At 44.5% G+C, this 22726-nt stretch overlaps 1 protein-coding gene and 1 long non-coding RNA gene across 17 annotated transcripts in view; one reads left to right on the top strand and one right to left on the bottom strand.

Annotated features, from left to right (window-relative positions):
• TECTA (tectorin alpha) overlaps nucleotides 1-22726 on the top strand; it is an 87381-nt gene that overhangs the window by 52665 nt on the left and 11990 nt on the right. For 12 of the 16 annotated variants that reach the window (XR_003683572.2, XM_028501049.1, XM_028501053.1 and 9 more), the window contains 8 exons: nucleotides 4528-4727; nucleotides 8395-8778; nucleotides 10835-11121; nucleotides 12942-13222; nucleotides 16405-16515; nucleotides 17871-18073; nucleotides 19024-19187; nucleotides 19621-19869. Coding sequence is in view for 14 of the 16 variants with exons in the window: in XM_028501049.1 (XP_028356850.1) it covers nucleotides 4528-4727; nucleotides 8395-8778; nucleotides 10835-11121; nucleotides 12942-13222; nucleotides 16405-16515; nucleotides 17871-18073; nucleotides 19024-19187; nucleotides 19621-19869 (1879 nt within the window). In the remaining 2 variants the exon portion in view is untranslated. Of the gene's footprint in view, nucleotides 1-4527; nucleotides 4728-8394; nucleotides 8779-10834; nucleotides 11122-12941; nucleotides 13223-16404; nucleotides 16516-16724; nucleotides 18074-19023; nucleotides 19188-19620; nucleotides 19870-22726 lie in introns of those variants that run through there. The other 4 variants (XR_008619656.1, XM_055091731.1, XM_055091730.1 and 1 more) reach the window with 4 other exon arrangements.
• Nucleotides 8651-22726, bottom strand: part of LOC102993987 (uncharacterized) — a 94345-nt gene continuing 80269 nt past the window's right edge. Inside the window, exon 5 of the long non-coding RNA XR_003683576.1 lies at nucleotides 8651-8729. This is a non-coding gene — a long non-coding RNA (uncharacterized lncRNA). The remainder of the gene's footprint in view (nucleotides 8730-22726) is intronic.

Below are 22726 nucleotides of genomic sequence, written 5' to 3'. Positions count from 1 at the left end.
TTGAATTTCAGAACAGAGAAAAGCCGTGGGAGATGGAGTCCTAACTCAGCCAATTCAATCTGAGAGATCAGTGAACACAGGCTGCCTTGAATACAGTTGTTTGTAACCATATCTGAAATGACGTTAATCTCTGAGAAGCAAGGGCAGAACAGAACCCCTCTGCCCAGCCCCCGCTTCTACTGAGAATTAATCCATTTCAACACTCACATGTTGAGATATGAGAGTGGTGTTTTCAGGAGAAAAAGGATTAAACCAGAACTGCCCGTTAAATGTACGCTTTATTGGTAACAAGGTAGAATGCTGTTGGTTTTCAATGATATTGGCTGTTCCTATCAATGGGATAATTTATTACTCAATTACCTTCTTTGCAAATGCATTGGAAAACTCCTTCACCCAAGTTGAACAAACAGACTTGGAGCAGGCGGGGAAAAGGGAGGCCGATTGTCTTAATTACTAACCCATCCTTAAAATTCTTTCAGCTGAATTTGTCATTCTTTCAATCCCTTAATGGAGGACTTAAAGTAGAGCACTGGATGGTGAGGGTACGGTAAGAGAAGCAAATAACAAATGCAGAGCAGGTATTTAGCTCTGCCCACGTGCCAGGCACTATTCTAAGTGCGATATGAGTCCTCACTCATTGACTCCTGTAACTTTACAGCAACCCTGTAAAGTAGGCACCATTCACAGTCCCCTTTTCTAAAGGAAGAAACTGAGGCTCCGAGTGATTCAGTGACTTTCCCAAGGCAAGTGGCTCGGGTAAGTTGGAAGGTGCCTCCAGAGACAGTGTTCTCTCTCTGTGCAGTGCTGCTTCTCTTACCCTGGTCAGGCCAGGAGGCCCTGAGGGGCTGGGGAGCCCGCAGGCGCTGCAGAGGGTGTGTAGCTCTGTAGGATCAGGTCTGTGAAGGCATCTACCAACCTCAGTGGGCCATCGTGAGAGTTAACTGTGATGACGTCTCATAAACCAGGCCACCTGGTGCCCGACATCTGGTACGTAGTCAGCCAAGTTTGAGTATCATTATCATTTTCTCTTTTATCAGAGGCAGCTTTTGCTACTTCAGAGTCCTGGGTCCAAAGTCTGGTAATTAGGGGCTTTCTTATATATTTCTCTGCAAACTCAATAAATTCTAGTGGAACAACTTTGAAAAATTCCTATTACTATTACCACAACTGCTCCTACTATTAATAACAGAAGCCTTCGTTGAAGTACCAGGCACTGTAGCAGAAACTTTGCAAAATCGCACTTCATTTTATCTTTACTACTTATCATCCCCATTTTACAGATGAGGAAGCAGAGGTTTAGTGAGAGTAAGTAACCTGCCCAAGGTGACACTGCTAGTTAGTTGCAAAGCCAGGGCTCAAACAAGGTCAGTTCTATTGCATTGCTGCATTGCTCCTCAGAGGGACCCACACATCCTACCCACCTGGGGCACAAAGGCTACATCAGTCCACTGGCCACAGCAAGAGACACATTCGTGACCGTGATAGAAATCCAGGTGTAGAGGCATCATCACTCTCAGCTCTTAGTACTTCATTTGGGTGGAGAAAATCAGAATTAGGAATTTGGAAGTTTGTTTTCAAGAATCAAATATTTATTAACCACCTGTCATGTTCTCAGCACTGTTTTGAGGGCCATGGAAGAATCTAAAGTATAAAATAATGAGTTTATTGTCTAGTTGGGGAAATAGGACCAGCACACTTGAAACAACAGTGGACATCTCTAAATCGGTAGTATATCTTCCCAGATATTAAAATGTATTGTAGTTTCAGTAATTAAAACAAGTCAATACTGGCACATTCCCAGAAAGACCAACCAGTGGACTGATGAGAAAGTCCAGAAACAGGCTCAAACACTAAAGAGAAATTAGTTTATAGTAAAGCTGGCATTTCAGATCACTGGGGGGAAATGTACTATTCAATAAGGGACAAACTAGCAGGCAGAAAAATATTTAAACCCTTCCTTCATTTCCTCAATCAAAAATAAAGTCCGGGGGGGTGGTGGTGGGATGAATTGGGAGATTGGGATTGACATATATACACTAATATGTATAAAATAGATGACTGATAAGAACCTGCTGTATAAAAAATAAATAAATTAAATTAAATTAAAAAGAAAAGGGAATGAAAAAAAGAAAAGTCCGGACAGAACCAAGATTAAACATAAAAATTTAAGTTATAAAACTACTAGAAGAAAAACAAAGGAGTCTTTTTGGTAATCTTGCAGTAGAGAGGGCCTTTCTAAGCAAAATGACCAAAGCCATAAGGGAAAACCTGATAAATTTGATTACTTTAAATTTTTAAATTTCGACATGGCAAAAACATAATCAAAACCAAAAACATACCAAAAAAAAAAAAGAAGAAGCAAAGTCAAAAGACAAATGATAAATATTTTTAACACATGACAGACAAGAGTCTATTTTTAATTTATAAAGAGCTTTTAGAATTCAATAAGAAAAAAATTCAACCAACACAAAATGTGCAAAGGATGTGAAAAGGCAGTTCACAGAAAAAGACATACAAATGGATTAGAAACAAATGAAAAGACAATCAACCTCACAAAGAATGCAAATGAAATAAGGACATAGCAGATATGGCATTAAAATTGTTTTATTGTGGTAAAATAGACATAACATAAAATTTACTATCTTAACCATTTTTAAGTGTACAGTTCAGTGGCATTAAATACATTCATATTGCTGTGCAACCATCACCACCATCCATCTGCAGAACTCTTTCCATCTTGTAAAACTGAAACTCTGTACCCACTAAATAATAACTCTCCATTCCATAATATTCCAATAATTCTCCACACCCCACGCCACCACACCCCACCCCAGCCCCTGGCAACCGATGTTCTACTTTCTGTCTTTGTGAACTTAACTACTTTAGATACCTTGGAGAAGTGGAATCATACGGTATTTGTCGTTTTTTTTTTTTTAATTTATTTTTGGCTGCGTTGGGTCTTCATTGCTGTGCGCAGGCTTTCTCTAGTTGCAGCGAGCAGGGGCTACTCTTTGTTGCCGTGCGTGGGCTTCCCATTTTGGTGGCTTCTCTTTGTTGCGGAGCACGGCCTCTAGGCGTGCGGGCTCAGTAGTTGTGGTGCATGGGCTTAGTTGCTCCGCGGCATGTGGGATCTTCCCGGACCAGGGCTCGAACGCATGTCCCCTGCACTGGCAGGCAGATTCTTAACCACTGAGCCACCAGGGAAGTCCCCCAGTATTTGTCTTTTTGTGGGTGGTTTATTTCACTTAGCATAATGTCCTCAAGGTTCATCCTTGTAGTATCCCGCAGAATTTCCTTCCTTTTTAAGGCTGAATAATTCCATTGTATATAGACATTTTGCTCATCCATTCATCCATTGATGGACACTTGGATTGCTTCCATGGTTTAGCTATTGTGAATAATGCTGCTCTGACAACGTGTATAAATATCTCTTCGAGATACTTCTCTCAAATCTTTTGAGTATATACCCAGGAGTGGAATTGACAATAAGTTCATTTGTACCATTTTTTTAGATTCCACATGTAAGTGATACCATATGATATTTGTCTTTCTCTGTCTGACTTACTTCACTCAGTATGACAGTCTCTAGGTCCATCCATGTCACTGCAAATGGCATTATTAGTTTCTGTAAAACTTTTAAGCAAACCTATCTTTAATGATTGTCTAACACTTACTGAACACTTAGGTGCTTGGCACAGTTGTAAGTACACAGACTCACTCATTTCCCCGCAATGAGCCATGAAGTGGTGCTGTGGGTACCTGTGTTGTACAGATAGGGAGCCGAGGCCCAGAGAGATTAGGTAATGGCTCCAGTCTCTTACAGCTTGGCTCCAGAGCCCACGCTCTTCACCAGGACCCCAACTGCCTTCCAGAAAAGCATCTACACGCATTTGAAAACCACAGAACATAGCTGACATGGGTCGGTCTGTATACACAGGCACGCACACAGTGCACGTTTGCCTTCTCAGAAATCAAGAGGCTCAGGGGCCTACCGTTTATAAACTACTGTCTTAGAAAAAGGTCCGGGAAGTTCTGAGTTGGTATTGGTATAAGAGTAGGGAGTTTTGCAGAAAAGTTGGGACTCCACCTGGGGCTTGAAGAATGCAGGATTCGGATAGGCTGGGAGGATGAAGAAGGGGATGGAGGAGGGAGATCAACACACCTGGGGACCTAAAGGCAGGAGTGAATATGGGGCACCCCCGGGGGGCCACCCAGTGACTCACTGGAGTCAAGATGCATGTTGGGAGATGGGTTTAAGGCAACAGGTTCTAGAGGGCCTCAGGAAACAAGGCTGAGGACAGGACAAAGATGGTGTGAGAAGCCTCGTCACCTCCATCTGCTCTTTGGTCCATTACTTCCGCAGGTCCGATAGAGGCTTTCCATAAGCAGATAGAGTAGGAAAGAGGGAAGGTGGCAAAGCTTCCTCCCCGCCGGGCCTCCGTCTACGCAAGTGGGTGAGCGATGGGCCAGAGGAAAGCGTTGACCGTCCTGGTGACTGTCGATCTTGACTCTCGTCTCCTGTTGCAGCCGTCACCTGCCCTCCCAACAGCCACTACGAGAGCTGCGTGAGCGTGTGCCAGCCCCGCTGCGCCGCCATCCGCCTGAAGAGCGACTGCAACCACTACTGCGTGGAGGGCTGCCAGTGCGACGCCGGCTACGTCCTCAACGGCAAGAGCTGCATCCTGCCCCACAGCTGCGGCTGCTACTCTGACGGCAAGTACTACGAGGTAGGGGCGCCCCGCCCGCCGGCTCCTCCTTGCCGGGCAGCAGATTTCTCTCCCGCTCCAAGAGGCGGGCCACGGTGGACCCATCTTCCCACTTGATTACGAAGATAGTGGTGTGGATTCGCAGGGAGGCAGAGCGGGGGGCCGAGAGGTCAAGGACAGGTCTGGTGAGGCTCTTACGCTCGGAGTACCGGATGGAGAAACGTGTTTGGGTCTCACTCTCCCACCCCTCCTCGCTAGCATTTGTGTTTCTCTCTCCTCCACGCGTTTCTCTAGGCCCTTCTGATTTCTTCTCCTATAAATCTTAGTTAGAAAGCTTCTGATGTGGCTGCTGTTTGGAAATAGGACGGCGGGGAATCTGACATTTGTAGCTGTCTGAGCTAAGGACCCTTTTAACTGGAAAAGATGGAGCTCGAGGCTGGCAGACGGGGCTTTCTCTCTTCTGCTTATTGCAGCTCCATTAGAGGGAGTGAGGGCTGCCATCTCTGCATGTGTCATTTGTCACTCTAGTACCATCCCCCGAGAGTTGTGTCCTACCCTCTGCTTCTCTCTCTTTGGGGGCTTCACATAAAGCTGATGAAGAGGCCCTTCTTCGACGTCATTGAGTAAAACGTATTAGCTCACAAAATCATTTACTTTTCTACCCTGTAATCTTTCTTTATGTGCTGTAATGCTAAGCTAGAAGAGATCTTTCCTGGAGAGGGTATTTAGCCCTTGGTTCTGCCTCCAGGCCATTCTCTGTTTAAAGGATATCAACACCGTACACTGACAAGTAGACAGTTAACAATAGCATCGATGGAATAGCTGCTATTTGTAGATCGCTGTGCTAGTGGTATCGTTGGGGATGATAAAGCATGTTCCCTGCCTTAAGGAACTTAAAAATCTATTCAGGAGAGGGGAAAAAAATGCACTTTAAAGGACAAGAGGACAATTACAAAATAACATATCAACAAGTGAAATATAATACCCTAGAGAACTAATCAATTTTAAGATGAAAAAGAGTCACAGCATTAAAAAAAATCTAATTGAAATGTCTGAACTGGAAATAAACTAGGCAAAAAATAAATAATGACTCCTTTCTGTAAAGATGCATTGTTCTTGTTCAAGAACAACTAAGTTGGCTTTACTTTGAGAAGAAATAAAAGAAAATCAATATGGATGTTACCTTCTGTCTCATTTTCGGTGGGAAATTTGTTTAAATGTTGTATTAGAAAGACGGGGGAAAGCAGAGTAAAGTAGTAAAATTGATCAAAGAAGGCTTCTTGGTAGAGGTGAGTTTTGAAGTTAAGCTCTTAGAAATATTGATTATTTGAAAGGAAGAGGCAGAACATGTGGGAGAAGATAATAGTAGATTCCGTTTTCCCACAATCTGGGAGAAGAGATAACCAGGCTCAAAACTGAAAAACACTATTATAATCTCTGCTCCCCTGTCCAGAGATTTACTGAAATGTATCCATCTAGCAAGTGTGTCATGCACCCCTCCACAGAGATCCTGAGTGTCTGTGACATAATGGAATGAGATTTGGGTTTGATCCTAGCTGAACCAATGCTGGTGATGTGACATTGAGCAAACTGTGTCATTTCTCTGAGCTTCTGTTGCCTTATCTACAAAACATTACTGATAATACCAACTCAATATGGTCGTTGTATAAATAATCTATGCCAGGTGCCTTAGTACCTGGCACCTAGTAGTTCAATAATTGGTAACTGCTATTGTTTTTGTTAATTCTCTTAAGAAGCATTTTATAAATGAAAAAACTAGGTGTGTTAATGAAATGATGCATGTAAAAGCCCTTGGAGCTCTCAGGAAGGCACACTACAGCTCTCGGCAGCTATTAACACTATAAACATTATTATCCGCTTTTCATCAGAAAGTCAATGGGTTTTGACAACAACATATATCTGGGAAGTAGCAAACTCACATAACAGATAATCCACATCTACTTGCCACAATTCAAACAAGCTTGGAGGCTTGTTTATTCAACAGATTTCTTTGGAAATAGAGAGAGAACACATCTAGCCATTAGCATGTAGGGTAATCACCCAGCTGTCGTTGTCAGGTCTAATTAAGGTGGAGAAAGCAGCACTGGGCCCGTCTCTTTACTGTGATGCTAGTTTCATGATCAAGTTCTCCTGTGGGATGAGTTATTTACCCTTGATCATATCGACATATGTCAGGTTATTTTTCTCTTTCCACCCATGTAATGTCTGACTTCTTATCAGAGAGAGGCCAGACCATCCGGTCAATTATTCTGCAAATCTGATAAGAGAAAGAAAGTCAATATTGTACAGGTCTGGAAGGAGGGAAGACTTGGTTCCAGGAACTACTTCATTTTGAGGATGAAAGAATCAGCAGTGCACTGGAATCTTGAAGTGCACCAGATTGAGAAAACTTTTCCTGGAAGATCTCACCCTCTATCTACTTACCTTTGGATCTGAGTCAGATCTGTGTTTGATATCCATGGTTTTGATAAGTCTATAGTTAAAACGGAAAACGGTGACCGGACAGTAGCATAGGCCCATCTTGTGCCATTAAAACACCTCTGGATAGCACTGTTTTAGAAAATTGAATTAATGCCCCGAGTGGCCACATCTCTATGAAGTAGTCCACTTGTTGGGACCACACTCCACTTGGACAATCACGACCAGTTTCCCACAGTTCCCTGGAACTCTTGGTCTAGAACAAGTACAAGATCAAGAGCACGAAGTCCCCAGGCAGAGTCATGTCTACAGATTGCAGAAAGAGTGAAAAATAACAGCTGCCACCAATTGATGGTACACTTGGTTGTGGTATTTAATATAACTTTATATAATTCCTCACTATCTGAAAGAGGATGAGTGGTTCTTCTCCGGTAATAAGAGCAGCTATTATTTATTGAGTACCTTCTCTCAGCCGGAAAATGTGCTTCACATGTCTTATTTAATCTTCACAACGGCCTTGCAAGACATTATTATTATCTCCAGTTTAGAGAGAGGAAACTGACACTCTGGGAGCTCGGTAGCGCCCCTCAGGGTGGCACATGTAGGGTGGCAGGGCTGGGGTCAAACCCCAGGTGGCCTGATCGCAAAGCTCTCCTTTCATGGAACCTCACTGTTATCTAGGTCTCTCACTTCAGGACATAGAAATGGAGTATTTGCAACAGAAGTAAATTGGAAGTAGATTAGATACAAGGAAAACGTTTGGAACAGTGAGTATTGTGGAATGTTGAAATGGTTCATCATAAGAGTTGGTTATCACTTTCTTTTAACCTATTTAAGGTTGAAGGGTGGGGTTTATCATTACTGAGTGAATTTAATTTCTTCCTTGAAGTGGAGCTGGTACTTGTTAGATGAATTTCCTACCAAATATTTTTCCTCTTCACTTAGTTCCTCTGGCAGCTGCCCATTCCGGTTGGCTGGCTGTGATTCGTTCTACAATCCAGCCGTAAAGATTCCCAAATTCTTGACTGAAACCAATAAAGACTAAATTGCACAATTGTTTGGCATCTGAGTTACATGCAAGGGATGTAACGTTTGAATTGAACCGGCCTCCCTACTGCTCCTTGTTGCAAATTCCAGCCCCATTACTGATAGGCCAGCCCCGCCTGGAAAGGGTCCAGGTGGACTGGGCTTTGGGGTCCCCAACTCTGACCACAGCCTGAGTTGCATGCAAACGGCGCCTCTCTTCCAGCCCAAGCAGCTGTTCTGGAACAGCGACTGCACGCGGCGCTGCCGCTGTTTCCGGCGCAACCTGATCCAGTGCGACCCGCGCCAGTGCAAGTCAGACGAGGAGTGCGCGCTGCGCAACGGGGTGCGCGGCTGCTTCAGCACCAAGACCTCCTACTGCCTGGCGGCCGGCGGCGGCGTCTTCCGCACCTTCGACGGCGCCTTCCTCCGCTTCCCGGCCAACTGCGCCTTCGTGCTCTCCACCATCTGCCAGAAGCTCCCCGACATCTCCTTCCAGCTCATCATCAACTTCGACAAGTGGTCGTCCCCCAATCTCACCATCATTTCGCCCGTCTATTTCTACATTAACGAAGAGCAGATTCTCATCAACGACCGTCACACTGTCAAGGTGACGAGCCTGTCCTTGATTCTTAAGAAATGTACTCTGGAACGAGGGCGTGTCTAGGGGGCTGTCTGCTGTGGTTTTCCGTGAGGTTTGAGGATAATAGGCTGTTGCTTCATACGTACCATACACCGATGACCAGATTTTAAGGAATGAAAATATAAAGATTCTATAAGCGTAAGCGTGGGCCCCATTTAGTCCTTGACTAACGATTTCCAAAGGAAATGTACAGTGTTTCAGGGCTATGAGGTCGGTGTGGGTGCTGATAGAGCCTCAGGTGATAAAATGGTAGCTAAGTCAACTTTTACTCTGAATTAATTTCCAAAAAGCACCTCATTTGTTTTTAAGAGCCTTTAAAATTATTCTTGGCTCTGCCTACCTGTACCAAGACCCACTCTTTGGTCTCTGCCATCCTTTCTAGAAACTGAGAGAAGGCAAGCGTTTGCCTATAAACACAGCTACCTAAATAAAAACGGGAGGGAGATGCAAGAGGGTGGAGATATAGGGATATATGTATAACTGATTCACTCTGTTATACAGCAGAAACTAACACACCATTGTAAAGCAATTATACTCCAATAAAGGTGTTAAACAAACAAAAACGGCAGGGAGGGATCGTCCCTCGCTATGAGAGCGCCCCCTAATGACACACCAAGGGAAAGAAAACAGAGGAGGGATATGGTGGATTTCTCTTACGTTGGCCCTTCCCTTGGCCTGCTGCCTGGTTTCTTGTGAATCTTAGACCCGTATATAAATAAATGTGAATCTCCAACCCACCCCCGTAACTAATACACCTCTCCAACTTGCATTCCTCTCATCCCTCCATTTAAGAAGATAATCTGCTCGGAACTAGTGGTGGTGACCCCCAGCCTCTCAGCTAAACCAGGCTGTTCAGAGCAGACAGACCAGAACCATGGAGTCAGCACCCCCTACCCCGGGTTGCGGTTCCAGCTAGGGAGGGCCAGGGAGAGAGCCAGCACACGCATAGGAGCATTTTTGGAATTGAGTGTTACTGTATTTGCTTTCTACCACCGGCTCAGATAATTGTGCACTGGGAGTATCTTTATTTGAAGAGTCATCAAAGAGCTTAGTATCCAGCATTGGGGAAAAGACCGGCAGTATTCTGCAGGCTTAAAAGGAAAAGTCTGGATTTTAATACCGGTTTTTAACGTCAGTGAAAGCTGCTACTGTTTTTGACACTCCAATTCCTTTTGCAAATTGGCCCACATAGACACAACTGCATTGGTCCAGAATACAGCAGCCAGAAAGTGAAAAGGGACCACGTGAGAGCAAAACTGACATTGTGCTGAATAAAGTACCCCCAAGCCACCAAAATAGTAAAGAATCATATTTTTTAAAGGCTTCTGCTTTTTTTAAGACATGAAAGTTACTAATAACCTGGTGGGGGGGAGAAGAATTTATTTTGTAAGTACAGGAAAGGCATGTTATGTTCTGTCCTAAGGGCTAAGAAAAAAAGAAACTGTTATAAAGCAAGAAAATGACAAATGGAGAAAATACTCTGCCTATAGGACCTCTGGGAGGGTACCTCCTGTTTCAACATTATAAACAAGAAAACAATTAACATAGCAATGATCCCCAGGTTCATTTTAACTGTGTTAGACCCTCCTTAGCACAGGATTGGGATTTCGTTTTCAGTAATTGGTTTATGCTAGCGAAAGTTTTATACGAAAATCCAGCCATTTGTTGTGAGTTATACTTTTCCATCATTCTTTTTTTATATCTCTCTGCCTCCATATTTTGCTTCTTTGGGGGGAAGTGTGGACAGTTAGATGAGTGAGTACTCAAATTCTAGGGCAGGGGTCAGCAAAATATGAAATTCAGCCAAGTCTCCTTGCTGCCTCTTTTTGTAAATAAAGCTTTAGCGGAACACAGCCTCACTCGTTTAGTTACTATTGTCTCTGGCAGCTTTCCTGCCACGAGGACAGAGTTGACAGACATCATATGGGCCGCAAAGCCTAAAATATTTACTCTGGCCCTTTACAGTAAATGTTTGCCAGCCCCTGCTTTGAGGGTCATATACTTTTTCTTTCTCCTTTGACAGGTGAATGGCACACAAGTGAATGTTCCGTTTATAACTGGGTTGGCAACCAAAATCTACAGCAGCGAGGGGTTCCTGGTGATCGACACCAGCCCTGACATCCAGATATACTACAATGGTTTCAACGTCATAAAAATCAGCATCAGTGAGAGGCTGCAGAACAAAGTGTGTGGCCTTTGTGGCAACTTCAATGGGGACTTAACCGATGATTACGTGACCCTGCGGGGGAGGCCTGTGGTGAGCAGCGTGGTGCTGGCCCAGAGCTGGAAAACCAATGGCATGCAGAAGAGGTGAGAACCTCCAGCCGCTAGACTCAAGGGCCCCAGTCCTCCCACGTCCGTGACGGGTGTTGCTGAGGAAGGGACTTGGTACAGCATCACCCTTCCGGACTCCTACAAAGAGCTAAGCTGAAGGTCTTTGGAGTTTTCAACATACAAACAGGCACAGCAGTTTCTTGAACGCAGCAGAGGGAGGAACTAGGCTTAGATGATAAAGGTCTAAGTTTCTGTGTCATCCAGCCCTCGGCTAAACAGAAGAGCGTGCGCAAGATTAGAATTCTGAAACCTTGGCCAGCTGCCCGACCGCAGCTGGGCACCCCTGCTGGGGGGTGGGATTAAGATTTAACCCAGGAGATGAGGGCTATCCCTTGCTCCCCAGTGCTGAGACGGCGTGTCTGTGACTCTTACCAGAGGCTTGGTTTTGTGCAGGTAGAAGTTGGTGGGAATCAAGAAAGCCTTTTTTTTTTTTTTTTTTTTTTTGTGTGTGTGTGTGTGTGTGGTACGTGGGCCTCCCTCTGTTGTGGCCTCTCCCGTTGCGGGGCACAGGCTCCGGACACGCAGGCTCAGCGGCCATGGCTCACGGGCCCAGCCGCTCCGCGGCACGTGGGATCTTCCCAGACCGGGGCGCGAACCCAGTTCCCCTGCATCGGCAGGCGGACGCGCAACCGCTGCGCCACCAGGGAAGCCCAAGAAAGCCTTTTTAAAAGCAGAAGTCCACGAGGTTATTATCAGGCCCCTCTCTGGCCAGCTGACATAGAATGAGCTAAACAAGTTACTCCAAAGGTGTTTAATTTAGGGCCCTTCTGGGCTGCTGAATTATGTTAATTCCTCTCAGGATCTATAGATATGCTTCTCTTTCCTGGCATTTCTTTGCTTATACAGTGGTTCTGTCCCCTTGAGCTTTAATACGCCAAACATCAGCTACATTCCCAGATGTGAAAATGAAGCTCCAGACCCTCTTTGACCCTTCTGCAGGTGTAAACTGAAAAATGTGCCATAAATTTAACTATCCTGTGAATTATGGGACCCAGAGCTGGAAAGAACCTTGGACACCATCTGGTCCAGTCTCTTTTCTAGGTGAAACAGAGGCTAGAGTGGAATGATTTACGTGAGGGTGTCCTATAAGTGGCAAAGCCAGGATTAGATTCCAGGATTCCTAATGTGATGCTTTCTCTAAAATGTCACTTCTAGGGCCCACAGTTAGAAAAATGACTACTTTGCACATTTAAGCTATTCTGGGGCTTCCAAAGGTGAGCAAGATTCAGTTCCTCCTAAGGAATTATGAGTCTGTTTAAGCTTCCTTTCCCTTCATTTCTTCCTTTTTTTCTTCCTTTATAAACGATTTCAGCCTGACACCAATTTTCTTGTGATGATTTTACTTTTGGTCTCTGAGAGCTAAACTGGAACTGGTTGAGAAGTTTCTGGACTTCCTTTCAAATCTTTAATTCTACCAACTGTCATTGCTATTATTATTAATAGTGATAGTAACTATTATTATTATTGGTGGTGGTTGCTATTATATGAACACCCATTAATAGTTACTGTATCAGTTATATCAAAGGTTAATGGTTATTATATCAATATCTACCTTTTGTCTGACACTTTGGCTACGAGTCCATCATTTTATTTTACCCTCACTTATCCCAGTGGTGTAACAATAGAAATTACCTTGACTTTCCTAAGGTCTGTTACATAGTCTGTTAGTGTTGGGATCAGCATCCCACACTAACTTCTGGGTTAGCTAAAAAGGGCACTGCCATGGTCTGCCCTTTCACTGGCCATCTTGGATGCCTGGTTTTGCTTCCTACCCTGACCAGATCTCTCGCCCCCAGCTGCAACGAGCTGCAGTTCTCCCAGTACGCGGCCATGTGTGACAACGTGCACATCCAGAAGATGCAGGGCGACGGCTACTGCCTGAAGCTCACGGACATGAAGGGCTTCTTCCAGCCCTGCTATGGGCTGCTCGACCCCCTTCCCTTCTACGAGTCCTGCTACCTGGACGGCTGCTACAACCACAAGAAGTACCAGCTGTGCGGCTCCCTGGCTGCCTACGGGGAGTCCTGCCGCTCCTTCGGGATCCTCAGCACCGAGTGGATTGAGAAAGAGAATTGCTGTAAGAGAATTATTTTATTTCTGCAGCCTCTTTTCTAAGTTGAAAGCACAGCTTTGCCAATGGCATCACTGTGTCCAGGGCTGGCTGGCTGGTCTGCATCTCGACCCATAGATCTGCTTCCAGGGTTGGAGGGTGGAGAGCTGTGAGCTGTAGCAGATTTCATGGGGCACATTTTCAGTGGAGCCTGACTCCCCTCTAAGTGCCTGACCAGTTATGGAATTTGGAACACCAGCTGGGGAAGGTGAGGTTCTCTGGGTTGGAGGAGAACCAGTGTAGTTAGTGACTTTAAGATAGCCGGAGAGAGTATAGGATTCCTGATTGATTTCAGTGCCCCAAACTCAGCTCTACTTAACATGGCTCCCTTAACATGGGTCAGAGCCCAGATCAGAAAGAGAAGGCACATGGCAAGTGGCAAGTTGAGTTGGAATTGAGCTGGCTGTATCTGCCTGGTTGCAAGGAAGCCATGGTTGGATTCATAAAGGGATTACACATATATTATTGATAAAATAAAGATCTGTAGATTCTTGCATTTTTTTTCTGTAGTAAGAATACTATTTTGATCTGCGTTATCCATTATTCTCTTTGTTCATTTTCTTACCATGTTAATCAAATACATGGAGCAAATAAATATGTACATAATCACACATAAATTTGTCATATCCATATATGTGTGTGCATATACATAATGATCAATCTGTCCCATGAATGCAGTATGACATCGCGGCCGACAGGATATGTGCCTGTCCCTCGACATGCACCACCAACGCAATGTGCGTACAGGTACCGCCATGAAAACTGGCCCTGTTCATTCCAAGACTGAGCGTGCACAACAGTAAATTTGCAGACCAAACCTGAGCAAGAGTAGGGATGCACTTAATTCAGAACCTGAAAACAATGTGGTTCATTAAAATATGCATTCAGTGATTTCAGAAACTCTTAACAAGCAAATGACTGGTCTCTGTTAGCAATCAACAGAAATAGTTTGTTTGATAACTTCAATATTTTGCCCTGTTCTGTTAATAAACAATACTTTAAAAAACCTTAACTGTTTTGAACTTTAAAAATTGTCTGGATTTTTTTTTTTAAGTATGAATTTTTGCTTTTAACCTTAAAACTTCCCTCTGAATTGGGCATGTTGTATTTGCCAAGTGGTAGGTGGACCACCATGTTTGTAAGTGAGGTTCTTTCCTTCCTGGAAGCTGTAACCTCCACACTTTCTTTCCCTTATTCTCTTGGGTGGTTTTCATATTGTGTTAATCAACCAGCACATTCATGGAGTGGCTGTTGTGTGCTTAGCACTGTGTTAGGTGCTGAACCCACTGGGCAAGAAAAAGGGTCTTTACAAAAGGAAGCCTTTAAAAAGTAAGTGTATTTAACTGATGCTGATGGTTTTCCTTCAGTCTTCTTTCTAGGAATTAAGACAGGCTGATGCTACGCCATACTTGTCCTCCCACGTATTACAATAGTTACTTAGCAGAGGGTGGGGAGAAGCATCTGCAGCTATGGGATAGCTCAGGGGTTTTGTTTTGTTTTTGAACTCTTGAAGAGAACTTGGCTCATGCTGGGATTGAATCATTGCTGTTTCCTCAACACTCACCATCGTATGCCATGACGATGAGGAGGATTATTACACCTGGATAGGGAGACAGTCTTTAAATAAAGAAGTGAGTGTCTACTAAATCCTAATCTTCTCTAAAAGGAAGTCGATAGAGATCTAACACTGAAAAATCAAGAAAAATAGTACACTGTGATATTTCGAAATATGGTTGTAAAAACTAGAAGAATTAAAAGATTTAAAATAGTTGTCTCAGAAGCATTAGAACTGGAAGATAAGAAGATTGGGACATGGGATTGCCATTCTTCAATACAGCATTATTTGACTTTTTACCAGTATTATTTTGATAAAAGTAAAAATTAAATGAAAACAGTTTTCGCTTACCATTTACAAACATAGAGTTAAATATCCGAAGAAACCACCAAAAGACTTTTAAAATGACCAAGAAAAATAATTGGGAAGTGGAGAGGGCCTAGGCAAGGGACTGCTATTTTTCACTTTAAGCTTCTCGGTACTACTTGATTTTTTTTTTTTTTTGGCATGGCAATTTGACAAAACTTTAAAAATTAAAATTTTCCAAGGGAAAACAATTAGGAATAACACCTGAAATATGTAAGTGAAATTTGCTTTTGTTATATTGAGTCAAATCATCAGAAAACAAACTCATATCAAGAATAAAATAAAGAACTCAAAAAAAAAAAAAAGAAGTGAGTGTCTAAAAGAAATGCTCTCAATTAGCAGTTCTCAAACTGAGATGTTGACGCGCTCACAGGTGGCCTATGGAAAAAAAATAAAGAACTCAAAAAAAAAAAAGAAGTGAGTGTCTAAAAGAAATGCTCTCAATTAGCAGTTCTCAAACTGAGATGTTGACGCGCTCACAGGTGGCCTATGGGCTCATCTGCTACAGAAATATTGTTTATAATCTGTTGGTGATGACACTTCACATACATTTGTATTTTACTTAGAGTTTTCCCCTTGTTGGTAAAACAGTACCATTATTCTAACTCAATGCTGGTGAGTTGTGTGTAGATAATTAAGTAGAAGTTTGTGGGGTAGCTGGACCATGAATCAAAAAAAGACTAAGAAGCCCTGGTTTGAGGGACCTCTCTGGGACCTTACTGGCCCTAAAATCTTCATTGTTGACAAGTATTTGTTGAGCATCTACTATGAGGTGGCTGGGTGCTGGGAATCTAGAGGTAAATGGCTTGGACCCTACTCTTTATATAAATATAACGATACCAATGCATATGCTTGTGGTACAGAGCAGGAAGTGCAGCAATCTCGGGATGTCCTGGCAGTTAAGCGTGTCTGTGTATTCCATCTTCCCCACTTACCTTCGCCTGTGTGTGACCTTGGGTGCATTTCAGCTGTGATGCCAAGTTACGATACTTAGCTGGCAGAGCTTGTAAGGGTTGGGAGAGGTAATGCCACCAAAGCATGAAGCACATAGCAAGGACCCAATTACTAGCTATCGTCATTTTTTCCCGGAAGGCTGCCCTGTCTGTTGATTCGCATCTGCCGTCTGACCACACCAGGTCCACTGAAGTGGCGAGTCCAGAGCGTGACCACATGCTGCCGTGCACTGGTGTGAAAATCAAGTTGTGTTTCTGTTTGTTTTCCTTTTTAGCAGGAGTGGTTGAAGATCCCTGTCTGGGGGCGGACTGTCCCAATCGAACCTGTGAGCTGGAAAACGGAGGGGAGCTGTGTGGCTGCATGGAGCCCCCTCCCTACGGAAACAGTGAGTGACAGCTGCCGCCACCCCACCCCCAGCCAGACAGGCCCCGCGGGAGACGCCCGGCAGCCACGTAGGAAGGCTTTCGGGTGGGAGCCCGCACGTGCCACACTGTGGGTTAGAAACCCAAGTTAACGAAGCTTTCCTGAGCATTTAAGCAGAACAAGGAAGGAACCCGACCTCTTCAAAGCAGGCTAATGTTCGTTTCCTTGTAGCTACATCCTTTTCTTCAATAAATGATAACACGCAAATTTGGACATGCATAGAATCAGCCAGCTCCATCTGAGGCCATGTTCAACATCAGAGCGATCCAAATTGATCTTTTAGACTCACAGGGAGATAAGGTGGTTTGACGAAAACATGAAAGAATCAGGACGAGAGTGCCAGGTGCTGTAAGACGTGTTTAAAGCCAGCTTTATCTGGCCCGAAGCTTTTCGGTGGGTCCTGAAGAAAACAGAAATGTTGAAGCAAACGGCAAACAACTAGGACTCCAGGTAGGAGTCCCCTTAAGGTAGGAATGGCCTTGTCCCCTGGCCAAGAGCACACTCGTTTTGTCAGCTTGTGGGGGACCTGCTTTGCTTCCCAGCTCCGTGTCCTTGGCTGAACCGAGGAACTCAGAAGGCACATGCCACGTTTAGCATCATGAGAGAATGAAAGCCTGGTTGACCAGAAGGCTCCACAGAAGGGGACCACATGTGCTGTTCAAAGGCTTCACCTAAGCAGATAAAAACGTTTCTCTGTTTCTTTAGTGCTTATTAGCCTGTGTTTGTGTATTCACGGAAAATGTCCATGGGTGCATTCCATTTCAAAAAACAAGAGCTCCTAGTGCTGGCCTGGGTACCAGCTGGGCTGTGGAGTGGCCTGACCAGGGCTGCCCTCACTTGGGGCACGTTCTTTAGCCAGGCCACAGTGAGCCAGATGCGGTATGGAGCTTACGGACAGTAGCTACCACCGAAGTGGGGCGGAAATCCTGGGTTTAGGAAGAAAAGATCAAAGACGCTTTGTATAGCATTTTCATCTTAAAAAAAAGGCTCTCTGGGGACTTCCCTGGTGGTCCAGGGGTTAAGACTCCTCGCTTCCAATGCAGGGGGCGTGGGTTCGATCCCTGGTTGGGGAACTAAGATCCCACATGCCGCACGGCATGGCCAAAAAAAAAAAAAAAAGAGGCCCTAGCATTGCCCAAGTTATTGCTTTGAATGACTTCATATACTCATTTAGTTTGATCAGAGCTTCATTAGAAATGCTGCAGCCTCTGTGTGAAGACCATCAGCCTCTTCTTAAGAGAATGGGGTGCTTCGCCCACCCACACAGGAAGACCAACTCCCACTGACGTGCCTTTCATAATGACTGTTTCCCCACAGACTCCCACGACATCATTGACGCAGAGGTGACCTGCAAGGCTGCCCAGATGGAAGTGTCCATATCTAAGTGCAAACTCTTCCAGCTCGGCTTCGAGAGGGAGGGTGTGCGGATCAATGACAGGCAGTGCACCGGCATTGAGGGAGAGGACTTTATCTCCTTTCAGATCAACAACACCAAAGGGAACTGTGGAAACATTGTGCAGGTGAGGAATGAGGGCAGGAAAGCTCACCTGGCTGAGGTGGTGACAGCTCCAGGTGTTTGCACATTGATTGTTCTGAAGCCAACTTCAGGGGTTCGACTTAGAAACATGCTCCTTGGAAAACAGCAAAAGCCATGCGCGAAATGAAGGACAGCAGGAAAATAATCATTGGGTGCTCAGTGGTTGAAATGAAAGCAAAATAGGTGACATGCTTCCTTCCCTGGTTTGCACTGTCTGCTGTCATCCTTTGCCCTGCATGTTGACACGTTTTTTACCTCTCTCATGCTTCTGTTGTTTTTCCAGGTAAAGACAGCTGGGTTCAGCTATTTCAGGGTGTAAGGGTGTCCCAGACATCACTTAACAGTTGGCTGCAGAAATACAGCAAGGTCACAACATTTTGTGTCGGGTTATCCAATTCATAGGTTAGCAAAGCATCTCACTTCTCTTCCTCCTGTGCCTTCCTACTGTCTTTTTTTGATAACTGTGTTCATTAACACTTTTTATCAGGGAGTGAAAGGTGCAAGACGGTGAAACATGCGTGTGTTCATCTTGGTACTTGTGGGCATGTCTGGTACAAGATTTGGCGGAGGCTGGATTTTGAATTAAGACTCGAAAGAGAAGATATATATTACCTCAGGATGGCAATACTTCATGCTGTCCCCAGCTTGGGTTCCCACAGATAACTGGGGACTGGTTGTACTTAGAATTCAGTGGTACATGAAATCACCCTCCGTGGGCGTTCAAGGTTATCAGACTGAAGGGTGCTGTTGACATCTATTGTAATACTTTTTTTTTCTAGTAAGTGCTGAGACTAGCTCCATCCTGATTTATATTGGCCTCTGGGTTATATGTGAAATGAAGCCATTTTTCCACTTTCCGGCCCGTGGATTTGAAATGCAAGCCACATACTCACGCCCAGATTTAATGATTTCTGACCTCCCTTTGCTTTGCAGTCCAATGCCACTCATATCATGTATAAAAACACCATTTGGATAGAAAGTGCCAACAATACTGGCAACATCATCACCAGGGACAGGACGATCAGTGTGGAATTTTCATGTGCTTATGAGCTGGATATCAAGATCTCCTTGGACTCTGTCGTGAAGCCTATGCTAAGGTAGAGAATCTCATGGGCTGTGCACGTTGCTCTGTCTTTTCCTTGACAGTGAAGGTTAGCACAGTCAAAACTGCTAGCATCTGTCTTTGAAGCACTAGGGAGAGAATAATTCATATTTTCTGAACCTAGATGCCTTAGACCAGCATTGTTCGATAGAACTTTCTACAGTGATGGGAATGTCCTAGATCAGTACTGTCCAATACAGTAGCTGTATGTGGCCACTGAGCACATGAAATGTGCCAGGGGGAGAGAGGTGCTGAGGAATTGAATTTTTAATTTTAATTAAAATTAGATTTAATTATTTAAATTTAATTATTAGACTTTACTACTCTCTGCTTGGCCTTCCCTCTGCATTTTCAGCTTGGAAAACGGTAAGTAATTGAACAGATAACGTTGCTTGGGGTTCCCCGACTTATGACTGTTTCCCTTGTAGCGTCATTAACCTGACAGTTCCAACCCAAGAAGGCAGCTTCACCACCAAGATGGCGCTCTACAAAAATGCGTCCTACAAACATCCATACCGCCAGGGCGAAGTGGTGCTGACGACTCGAGATGTGCTGTATGTAGGGGTCTTTGTGGTTGGAGCCGATTCCACGCATCTGATTCTGACGCTGAACAAATGCTACGCCACCCCCTCCCGCGACAGCAATGACAAGCTCCGATACTTCATCATTGAAGAAGGGTGGGTAGCCTCTTCTCGGAGGACAGTCTCAGAGCCTTTAGTATTTAGATTTGTCTACATTGTTTTTTAGGGAAGAGAATGGGAACTAACATTTGTTGACGACCTACAGGGCCAGCATTTTGCACCCAAGAACTATCTAATCCTGACGACAACGTATGAGGTAGATATTATAAGCCCCATTTTACAGATGAGAAGGCTAAGGCTTAGGGAATCAAGCGGTGCTTAAAATCACACAGCAATTTAGTGGTAGATCACCAGTTCCATTAACTACAAAATGCTTTACTCTCAATGTGACCCAAGAGGGCATTCTGTCCTGCCTACTTTGAATTTCAATCTGAGTTGAATGTGGATTATCTGCAAACGAAAGGATGTAAGGAGAATAACTAAAGGTTGGTGAATAGGACATCTATGAAAATTAAAAAGGGATTAGAATAGTAGCTTATAAACTTTTTTTTTTTTTACATACCAGTATATGCCTAGCACCTAGCATATTTCCTGAAACAGAGTGGTTATGCAACAAAATTGTTGAATGAATGAATAAATGAATGGCTGAATGAAAAAAAGAAAAGACTGTGGACCAAACAACAACCATGATAATTATCTTTGTTTTATAAAAACACTTACTAGTTTTGTCAAGCAGCAATACTTTTTTTTTTTTTTTTTTTTTTGCGGTACGCGGGCCTCTCACTGTCGTGGCCTCTCCCGTTGCGGAGCACAGGCTCCGGACGCGCAGGCTCAGCGGCCGTGGCTCACGGGCCCAGCCGCTCCGCGGCATGTGGGATCTTCCCGGACCGGGGCACGAACCCGTGTCCCCTGCCATCGGCAGGCGGATTCTCAACCACCGCGCCACCAGGGAAGCCCAACAATACTTTTTTAACAGGTTTATTGCATACATAATTTATATACAATATAATGTACTTGCTCTAAGTGTAAAATTCAATGATTTTTAGTAAATTTACAGAGAAGTGCTACCATCACCATAATCTCATTTTGGAACATTTCCATCATCCCAGTACCATAATTCTTAAAAGCAGTTGACTATGTTAATCAAAATTCTTTCTCTTACAAGTGGTAGAGACCGTTTCAAACTAGTTTATGCAAAAGCAAGGCACTTAATGGTTACAAAACCAAATCACGTTAAGTAGATGCGGCTTCAGGGATGATTGGGTCCAGGAAGCCAGATGCTGTCAAGACTCCCTCCCTCCCTCTATCCCTTGCTCTCTGTTTCTCTGTCTCTGTCACTGTCCCTCTCTGTCTCTTTCTCTCTCATTGACCTCGTTAGACACTGGCATTTTTTTCAGCATTGTAACCCCAAGGAGTGAGCATTCCTTCTAACCCCAATTCAGGGAATCCCTGAGAAGGAGTATGATTAGCCTTTCTTGGATGGATTTCCTCTGCCTTGTTTGGAGGAGATGCAACATTAAATTGCCTGGTGTTGGGGAGGACAAAGTTTGTCTTGACCCTCTTAGGGTTCCTGGCTGGGTCTGAACATTAAATGGACAAAGACAGATTAACAGGAAAAAAGCATAACATTTATCTAATGTAAGTTTTACGTGACCTGGGAGTCTTCATAAGGAAACGAAGACTCAAAGAAACAGTTCAAGCTGAGTATTGTTATGCCCGGTTTGATGAAGAGTGGACAGTCGTGGAGAAGGTCAAGAGTATGTGGTAACTGTAGTAAGCTGCGGGGAATCTTAGCCAGACTGTTCAGATTCATCTCAGCGTCCCTTTGTCTTCAGAAATAAGGATGCTCCTTTCCTTCTGGTATGGGGAGGGCACCTCTCACATAAGGGCTTTATGACCTGTTTCAGGTGAGAAGAGTGACCTTCCTGGTTCTGCCATTTTCTCAAACTCCTTCAGCTTAAAATAGTCAAGGTGCCCGGTTTGGGGGTAGTGTTTCTTGAACCCTATCCCAGGCCTGAGTCAGCATCCCTCCCTGGAGTGGTCAGGGAGTGCTAGGGATACTGTAATTAGCCTTAAAGTTGGGGAAGGAAGGAATGGTTCCCCCAAAGAAGAAGAGTATGGTTCTAGGCAGACAAACAATAAACAGCCACTATTTTGCACATGAACAGGCTCAGAGCCTGTACACAGCTCACCCAAGGACACCCAACCAGCAAGGGGCAGAGGAAGAAATCTTTCAAGCACCAAGACGCATCAACTCCCTACCTGGCCAGGTGTGGCTTGTGGCCTGCGTTGCTGAGGCATAGAGTGGGATTTTCAGCAAAGGCCTCATGAAGGCACTATCTTTTTGAGTTGATTTTTAGCCTCCCTAGAGGCAGAGGGAAGGACTTGGTGACTATGTGGTGTCTTAACAGGCCCAGATGCTCCGCCTAACATCACAGGTCTCCGTTTCTTCATCTGTTCCCTTCCTCCCCCTCCCCCTGCCCCAGCCGTGGTCCTTTCCCAAAGTAAAAGAGCTACGATCTGAGCCGCTGTACAACAAACCCGGGTGGGCAGGCTTGGGCCCACTTTGAAGGACACTGTGGCATTTAGCATTTTTTAAATAGTATTTAATAGAGTTGACCCAGAGAGGGAGAGTGAGTGAGCGGGTTCATAAATCTCAGCTCCCCCCAGGGTCTGCATGAAGGTCTTCAAATTAAACTGTTGTTGGGTGTGAGGTAATTTCATCGGGTGAGAGAATTTAATTCATGAGTCCTCTTGACCTTTCTTGGAGGGATGTGGTTATTGGTTTTTTCCAGTGAGCTTATGGGAAAACTGCCGCTCAGTGCGGAATGACTGAGCAGCAGGGTGGGTCCGCATCAGAATTGGGGGGAGGGGTCAGCCACTCCTCTGCAGCTACGTTGGGGGCAGAGACGCCACCACCATCTACCAGTGATGCCAAGGTCTGGGCACACGA

Source organism: Physeter macrocephalus, chromosome 16 (assembly GCF_002837175.3).
Source record: "Physeter macrocephalus isolate SW-GA chromosome 16, ASM283717v5, whole genome shotgun sequence".
In the NCBI taxonomy this organism is placed as follows: Eukaryota; Metazoa; Chordata; class Mammalia; order Artiodactyla; family Physeteridae; genus Physeter; species Physeter macrocephalus.
Note: the sequence above shows the minus strand (reverse complement) of the source record. Positions and strands in the feature narration are given on the sequence as shown.